The sequence below is a fragment of the Palaemon carinicauda genome, chromosome 42 (genome assembly GCF_036898095.1).
Source record: "Palaemon carinicauda isolate YSFRI2023 chromosome 42, ASM3689809v2, whole genome shotgun sequence".
Taxonomy (NCBI): domain Eukaryota; kingdom Metazoa; phylum Arthropoda; class Malacostraca; order Decapoda; family Palaemonidae; genus Palaemon; species Palaemon carinicauda.
In genome coordinates, this window is record NC_090766.1 from 53583206 (window position 1) to 53593335 (window position 10130).

Here is a 10130-nt window from a genome sequence, read left to right on the forward strand (position 1 = left end):
CACATTATCTAAGCACTTAGAAAAAAAAGTCTTCAACTTCTTGAAAGCCTTACTATCTTCAGTCCTTCAGATGTCCATTGGGAACTTGTTACATAATCTTAGGGCCGCCTATTTGTAAGCTCTAGACGTTAGAACCACTAAGCTTGTAGCATTCAGCTTTTCTAGTTGGGAATTGTAAGGGTAATGAGTGATTTTATTACTTCTAATACTACTAGAAATAATATCCCTGATAATAAAAAAAGAAGACCCTATGTCATTAGTAAATTGCGTAGTAGTGGTAGCGTAGTAGTGGTAAAGTTATTATCATCAGCTGGTAAAGGAACGAAATAGTACTCTAAGAGTCTTTGGTCATGTGGAGAGAATGGTGAATAGCAGGCTAGCTTAATATGTGTACCTTCTAGACCGGGAGAATTAGACATGTGTGGGGTTAAGATCCAGAAGCGGTCTGAAAGAAAGGTGAATGGTATAAGGTTTCGACAAAATGATGATGAGCCCTCGTGTTATTGTGCGAAGCGGCAAATAACATGGAAATTATCTGCAGAGAGAGAGAGAGAGAGAGAGAGAGAGAGAGAGAGAGAGAGAGAGAGAGAGAGAGAGAGAGCTTATACTCAAAGACAACCTTGATCTGAGCTGATAAATTCAAAGGTTAGGTCGTTTGAACAAATGAAAGATAAAGACTTGCGATAACACCCTAGTCTAGTCCCAGCTACAATCTCTCCGTGAGCGCACCTTGAAAAAAGTCAGTCTTTGTAACATCCCAAAGTAAAAAGTAACTGCGATTATAAAACTATACGTGGAAAGGTGTTGAAAAGTGGCCTCGGCGTTATAGATATTTCTGTACAAAACGTTCTGCTTTGTTATTGACTTCATCTTCCGAACAATAGAAGGATTATAACCAGCTATTAGCCAAACCTGACTTAATCGCAATATCCTACCTGGACTGTGAGATCAAGGATCGACGTAATGAGGGAGTGTCTCGAGAGAAACGGCTGTCTGACAGGCTTTATAGCTGTTGTGATCACCTTTTCAGTTACTTTCGGAATGATATCCTTCATTGTGTGGTCGCCTTGTAGGGAGGATTGGCCCTCCGGTGACAACACAACCACTGAGCCCCTTTCGACGACGACTGAGGAATTCCATTCGACGTTGTCTAGTCTTACTCCTACTGCTGGGTCGAGTCCTACGACCTCTATAGTAACAGAGTCTAGTTATACTCCTACTGCTGGGTCGAGTCCTGCGACCTCCATGGTAACACAGTCTAGTTATACTCCTACTACTGGGTCGAGTCCTACGACAACATATACGAATACAGACTCATCCAAATTGGTCTATAATGATGAACCTATAAAGAACGATAATTACCTACCTCTGATGGCCGTATCATCTGTGTTGAAGAAAGGTTAGTGTTTAATAATCGACAGCATTAATTTGTACAAACTTCGTTATACGAAAAAAGCTAATCATTACACATCAGACGCAAACGTTGTAATTGTCTGTTTCCTATTTTTAAAGGCTTAAAGATATATTCTGTATGATTAAAATCCTAAGCCCTTGCCTACTTGGAAAGGTTCCATAGATGAATTATTATTATTATTATTATTATTATTTGCTAAGCTACAACCCTAGTTGGAAAAGCAGGATGCTATAAGCCGAGGGGCTCCAACAGGGAAAAGCCCAGTGAGGAAAGGAAACAAGTAAAAATAAAATTTCTAAGGGGAGTAACAACATTAAGATAAATATTTCCTATATAAACTATAAAATGCAAAGGAGGAAGAGAAACAAGACAGAATAGCGTGCCCGATTGTACCCCTAAGCAAGAGAACTCTAAACCAAGACAGCAGAAGACCATGGTACAGAGGCTATGGCACTACCCAAGACTAGAGAACAATAATTTAATTAATTATTGTTTACTATATTCCAATGGAAAAATTAGGTTATGCATAGCTTGCATATTTGTCTCGTTTATACTTGATTTCTTCGTATTTAAGTTACATGATATATATATAAACTTATTTCGCATATCAGATAAGTCAGTATCTTCAATTAGCGTCCCAAGAACCAGTGCGTGCTACTCTAAGATCAACTTGCTACTTTTTGTTGAGGTGTCTAGTTAGCCTAAATGTCTTGCATTTCTTTTATATGAAGACTTTGGAATGACCATCATGTCCCATATCACTGGTGGCAGTACTTATAAGTTCACGAAGAACTGTATTAATAATTTACAGTGTCTGAAAGAGTGTATTTAATTGTTTGTTAAGTTTCGTTTATTTAAGTTTATTGCTGAAGTAACTCTTCATTTCAATGACACTATATAATCTTCACTTCAATGACACTATATAATCTTCACTTCAATGATTCTAGATAATCTTCACTTCAATGACACTATATAATCTTCACTTCAATGACACTATATAATCTTCACTTCAATGACACTATATAATCTTCACTTCAATGACACTAGATAATTTTCACTTCAATGACACTATATAATTTTCACTTCAATGACACTAGATAAACTTCACTTCAATGACACTAGATAATCTTCACTTCAATGACACTATATAATCTTCACTTCAATGACCCTATGTAATCTTCACTTCAATGACACTAAATAATCTTCACTTCAATGACACTATGTAATCTTCACCTCAATGACACTAGATAATCTTCACTTCAATGACACTATATAATTTTCACTTCAATGACACTAAATAAACTTCACTTCAATGACACTAGATAATCTTCACTTCAATGACACTATATAATCTTTACTCCAATGACACTAGATATGACACTAGATAATCTTCACTTCAATGACACTATATAATCTGCACTTCAATGGCACTATATAAATTTAACTTCAATGACACTATATAATTTTCACTTCAATGACACCAAATAATCTTCACTTCAATGACACTATGTAATCTTCACTTCAATGACACTATATAATCTTCACTTCAATGACACTATATAATCTTTTCATCAATAACACTATATAATCTTCACTTCAATAACATTAGTTAATCTACAGTTTAATAACTCTAGATATTCTTCACATCAATAACACTAGTTAATCCTCACTTCAATAACATTAGACACTCTTCACTTCAATAACATTAGACACTCTTCACTTCAATACTGCTAGATAATCTTCACTTCAGTAACACTAGATGATCTTTGCATCAATATCACTAGTTAATCCTCGCTTCAATACTGCTAGATGATCTACATTTCAATAACGATAGATAATCATCACTTAAATAATGCTAGATAATCTTCATTTCAATAACGATAGATAATCATCACTTAAATAATGCTAGATAATCTTCATTTCAATAACGATAGATAATCCTCACTTAAATAATAGATAACCTTCACTTCAATAATGCTAGATAATCTTCACCTCAATAATACTAGATAATCTTTTCATCAATAACACTGATTAAGCCTCACTTCAATAACATAAGGTAATCTTCACTTCTATAATGCCAGAAAATCTACACTTTAATAATATTAGATAATCTTTATATGAATAACACTAGTTAATCCACACTTCAATAACATTAGGTAATCTCCTCTTCAATAACGCCAGATAATTCTTAATTCAATAACATCAGGTAATCTTCACATTAATAATGCTAGAAAATTTACACTTCAATAATATTACACATGTTTACATGAACAACACTAGTTAATCCACACTTCAATAACATTAGATAATCTTCACCTTAATGACGATAGATAATCTTCCCTTCAATAACACTAGTTAATACTCACTTCAATAACATTAGGTAATCTTCACTCTAATAACGATAGATAATCTTCACTTCAATAACACTAGTTAATACTCACTTCAATAACATTAGGTAATCTTCACTTCAATAACGATATATAATCTTCACTTCAATAACACTAGTTAATACTCACTTCAATAACATTAGGTAATCTTCACTCTAATAATGATAGATAATCTTCACTTCAATAACACTAGTTAATACTCACTTCAATAAAAATAGGTAATCTTCACTTCAATAACAATAGATAATCTTCACTTCAATAACACTAGTTAATACTCACTTCAATAACATTAGGTAATCTTCACTTCAATAACGATAGATAATCTTCACTTCAATAACACTAGTTAATACTCACTTCAATAACATTAGGTAATCTTCACTCTAATAATGATAGATAATCTTCACTTCAATAACACTAGTTAATACTCACTTCAATAACATTAGGTAATCTTCACTCTAATAATGATAGATAATCTTCACTTCAATAACACTAGTTAATACTCACTTCAATAACATTAGGTAATCTTCACTCCAATAACGATAGATAATCTTCACTTCAATAACACTAGTTAATACTCACTTCAATAACATTAGGTAATCTTCACTTCAATAACGATAGATAATCTTCACTTCAATAACACTAGATATTCTTCATTTCAATAACACTAGATATTCTTCACATCAATAACACTAGTTAATCCTCACTTCAATAACATTAGATAATATTCACATCAGTAACACTAGTTAATCCTCACTTCAATAACATTAGATAATCTTCACATCAATAACACTAGTTAATCCTCACTTCGATAACATTAGATAACTCTTCACATCAATAACACTAGTTAATCCTCACTTCAATAACATTAGATAATCTTCACATCAATAACACTAGTTAATCCTCACTTCGATAACATTAGTTAATTCTTCACATTAATAACACTAGTTAATCCTCACTTCAATAACATTAGATAATCTTCACATCAGTAACACTAGTTAATCCTCACTTCAAGAACATTAGATAATCTTCACACCAATAACACTAGTTAATCCTCACTTCGATAACATTAGATAATTCTTCACATCAATAACACTAGTTAATCCTCACTTCAATAACATTAGATAATATTCACATCAATAACACTAGTTAATCCTCACTTCAAGAACATTAGATAATCTTCACATTAATAACACTAGTTAATCCTCACTTCAATAACATTAGATAATCTTCACATCAGTAACACTAGTTAATTCTCACTTCAAGAACATTAGATAATCTTCACACCAATAACACTAGTTAATCCTCACTTCAATAACATTAGATAATTCTTCACATCAATAACACTAGTTAATCCTCACTTCAATAACATTAGATAATCTTCACATCAATAACACTAGTTAATCCTCACTTCGATAACATTAGATAATCTTCACATCAATAACACTAGTTAATCCTCACTTCGATAACATTAGATAATTCTTCACATCAATAACACTAGTTAATCCTCACTTCAATAACATTAGATAATCTTCACATCAATAACACTAGTTAATCCTCACTTCAATAACATTAGATAATCTTCACATTAATAACACTAGTTAATCCTCACTTCGATAACATTAGATAATTCTTCACATTAATAGCACTAGTAAATCCCCACTTAGATAAATCTTGAACTTCAATTGTAATATTTAAGCTTCACTTAAGTAACACATGCACCTTTTTCACTTCAACAGCACTATGTTATTCTACACTTTAAGATATGATTTTCCTTTTTATTTACATTCCTGCAGAATGAATAATATCAAAAGAGATATTGGTTGCTGACCAAAAATTATTTGTATATATTATATCACCATTCTTATTCATGATGGGTAGAAAAGATGCTTAATAATTTAAAGTTTGCAAATTTTGGAATACAATGCTTTCTTATCTTTTTTTTTGTGTGAATTAAGCAGCTTTTCTAGGAGAAGGACACGCCTAAATCAAACCATTGTTCTCTAGTCTTAGGTAGTGCCATAGCCTCTGTACCATGGTCTTCTACTGTCTTGGTTTAGAGTTCTCTTGCTTGGGGATACACTCGGGCCACACTATTCTATCTTATTTCTCTTCCTCTTGTTTTGTTAAAGTTTTTGCAGTTTATATAGGAAATAATCATTTTAATGTTGTTACTGTTCTTAAAATATTTTTATTTTTCCTTATTTCCTTTCTTCACTGGGCTACTTCCCTGTTGAAGTCCTTGGACTCATAGCATCTTGCTTTTCCAACTAGGATAGTAGCTTAGCAAGTAATAATAATAATGATAATAATAATAATAATAATAATAATAATAATAATAATAATAATAATAATAATAATAATAATAATAATAAAAATAGCGAAATCAGTATTGTATTCACATCTACCAGCACTACTACAGATTAGTTCTGCTTTCAAATGGCTACACCCAAAACCTCCTTCGTCTTTACTAATGTTTTCTTCCTCTCTATAGACGAGACAGGTCTCTCTCTCTCTCTCTCTCTCTCTCTCTCTCTCTCTCTCTCTCTCTCTCTCTGTAAATCTTGTTTCTCCAAGTACGTTATGTTGTGTCTTAAGGCTTTGCTTGCTTCTTACTTATATACTGATATTTTCTATGAGGGAATCTACAATGCACATGACTTGGTAATACTTCGAGTTAACTTCTACAGTAAGCCTACTTTGGCATATATATATATATATATATATATATTTATATATATATTTATATATATTTATATATATATTCATATATATATATATATATATATATATATATATATATATATATATATATATATATATATATATTTATATGTATATTTATATATATATACATTTATATGTATATTTATATATATATTTATATATATGTATATTTATATATATATTTATATATATATTTATATATATATATATATATATTTATATATATATATCTGTATATATATATATATATATATATATATATATATATATATATTCATATATATTTATATATATAATTATATATATATATATATATATATATATATACATATATATATATATATATATATATATATACATATATATTTATATACATATATTTATATATATATATATATATATATTTATGTATATATATATACATATATATCCATATATATATTTGTATAAATATATATATATATATATATATATATATATATATATATATATATATATACATAGAGCTCAGACCTCCGCCACAGAGGCTTATTTCTCGCCCTTGACCTTGGCCTTGGCCTTGACCATGACCATGACCATGACCATGACCATGACCATAACCTTGACCTTGACCTTGATCTTGACCTTGTCCATGACCTTGACCTTGACCTTTAACCTTAACATGTATTAATTGGCGTGGATTTTCATACACTCAAATATGAACCAAGTTTGAAGTCTTTGTGACAACGATGTCTAAGCTTATGGTTGATATCGTGAATTGGACATATTGCTTAACAGTGACCTTAACGTCTGACCTTGACCTTCCAAAATTTAGTCATTTTCAGCTTTTTACATAACAGATAATACCTGCAAGTTTCATTACTCGACGATTACAATTGTGGCCAAGAAAACATAACTTTCTTTCAACTTCATTGGCGGAGATAATAATAATAATAATAATAATAATAATAATAATAATAATAATAATAATAATAATAATAATAATAATAATAATAATAATATCGTTTATCAGTATATTCATAATTTTCTTCAAACTGTAATAAGTTAATTGTTTAGTCAAATGGTTTAATTCTAGCTCCATATATTTGAAGGACATTCTAGATACTAATTAGAATGAAGAGTCTGTGCAGTAACTGCAAGTAGTGTTGTAGCCAGCAATTTTAGCCCTCTGGAAGAAATCTTAAACGTTGTAGATGTATGACGGAAGAACTAAGAGTGATTCGAGTCTTTTGGAAGCACTATAAATATTATCACTATTCTCAATCTTTTTTCAATGAGGCGCAGTTGTACCAAACGCAGAGGGGTGCCCCTTTAGCTCGGAAAAGTTTCCTACTAGATGATTGGCTACTGACTCTCAAGGATGCCCTTTTAGCTCGGAAAAGTTTCCTACTAGCTGATTGGTTACTGACTCTCAGGGGTGCCATTTTAGCTCGGAAAATTTTCCTACGAGCTGATTGGTTAAAATTATTTTGACCAACCAATCAGCGATTGGGAAACTTTTCCGAGCTAAAAGGGCACCCCTGCGAGTAAGTGCAAATGCACTTCATTAAAACAAATTGAGTATAGTATTCTTATGTTATTGTCGTTGTTATTGAAGACATATTTTTATTCACAGGCGCTAAAGATTTGGAATCAGGACGCTCGGAATCACCACTTCGGCCTGTGGCGCCTTCCTTACTATCAAGCAACCTTGCTCATAATGGGCGTGCCTTACTCTAAATACAGGTGGGTCATTGCTGTAGAGTTATTCCAGTTCTATTTTAAATGGCAGGACAGGATTAGAAATGAAACTACAATAGGGATTATTCGAGTGCCATATGTGGATGAGATCATGATGAGGGGTAGATGGAGATGGTTTGGTCATGCTCTTCGCACTCCCCAAGAGAAATTAGTTCAACAAACTTTCAACTGGGCTCCACAAGGCACTAGAAGAGTTGAAAGTCCCAAGCCTATATGGCTAAGGACTATGAAGCGTCAAGTAGGAGATGATGAATGGAGAAGTATTGATTTAAAAGGTCAAGATAGAGACGAGTAGTGAAATCTAACCGAGGCCCTTTGCGTCTATAGGCGTAGGAGGAGATGATGATGATTTTAACCAGCATATCATGTACTGTAATTTAATCATGTTAGCTTTTCCAAGTTTACAGACATAGGCATTTCTGTACTGATAAACATAGATTGCCCGAATTAGCTCCGGGTACATGTGCTTTATACTGTATTATATACTGTAATTTGAAACAGCTTTTTTTGTACTGGAGTGGAATCATATTAGCTCTTCTAAGTTTACAGACATAGCATTTCTGTACTGATAAACAATAAATTACATAAATTAACCCTGTGTGGATGTGCTTTATACTGTATTACCGTATATTCTGTAATTTGAACCAGAATTTCATACACTGTAATGGAATCTAATGATCTTTAATAAGTTTACAGACAAAGGCATGTCTGTACTGATAAACATTAAATAACATAAACCAATTCAAGGTGGATATACTCTATAATATATTATACGCTTTAAATGGTAAACATTAACATAAAAAACTATCCATGAGAGATGTAGCTTTTCTAGTAATTCACTTCATTCACGTTACAGCAAATTCTACAAGAAAGATTACGAAATCTTCGCAGCCACCAGAGAAACAGAGGAAAAGATGGCGGATAATTTCAACGAAGACCAATTCTACTTCGCTCCCCACCAGCCTGGAGACGACGACATCATTCTGGGCCTCCCTGTCAACAGTCTCCAGAAGAGATAGACAAGAACACAGAAAGTAGACCTTGGTCTAATTTAGATTACAAGAGGAAAATGGACTCAGGTGACACAGTTCATTGATATGAGGAAGACATTTTTATTTTTATTTTTTTTTTTTTTTGATAATTCTCAGATAAGGAAAAGGAATCTTTTAAGACAATAAGCAGAGATAAAACTATATTACTACGTTGAATATATTTTACCTATTTTCAAAAACTTAAAACTGTTATTTGAAAATTATTGAGGAATTTGAATTGTTTATTGTGTTATATGGAGCGTTTGAGCATTAATTTTTATTCCAGATTGTTGAGATTTAAGATACCCGGTATCGCTGAAAAATAATTTCATATTAAGGATATGTATATATATATATATATATATATATATATATATATATATATATATGTATATATATACTGTATATGTATATATAAATAAATAAATATATATATATATATATATATATATATATATATACTGTATATGTATATAAATATATATATATATATATATATATATATATATATATATATATATATATATATATATGTGTGTGTGTGTGTGTGTGTGTGTGTGTGTGTTGATTAATCTACTTGTAATTTAACGACGGAAATACATTTTGACAGAACAAAAGGTAAAAAAAAGATTTTCCATTTTCTGTGGCTGATCTCATAAAATTAGATGTTCATCTCTTCACGCAACAGTTTTAAACAATATTGATTTTTTTTCTTATGAAATAATTTTGGATGTGTCAAAAAATATGTATAATGACTTCAAGACTGTTTATTTGAAAATTTGCTTTATGTGAGAGAGAGAGAGAGAGAGAGAGAGAGAGAGAGAGAGAGAGAGA

At 31.2% G+C, this 10130-nt stretch overlaps 1 protein-coding gene across 2 annotated transcripts in view; it reads left to right on the forward strand.

Moving 5' to 3' along the window:
• LOC137632812 (protein O-linked-mannose beta-1,2-N-acetylglucosaminyltransferase 1-like) overlaps nucleotides 1-9617 on the forward strand; it is a 41989-nt gene extending 32372 nt beyond the window's left edge. For both annotated transcript variants that reach the window (XM_068364914.1, XM_068364913.1), the window contains exons 15-16: nucleotides 8141-8250; nucleotides 9122-9617. In XM_068364914.1, the coding sequence (XP_068221015.1) occupies nucleotides 8141-8250; nucleotides 9122-9284 (273 nt within the window). In that variant the 3' untranslated portion in view covers nucleotides 9285-9617. The remainder of the gene's footprint in view (nucleotides 1-8140; nucleotides 8251-9121) is intronic.
• The last annotated feature ends 513 nt before the right edge of the window (nucleotides 9618-10130 follow it).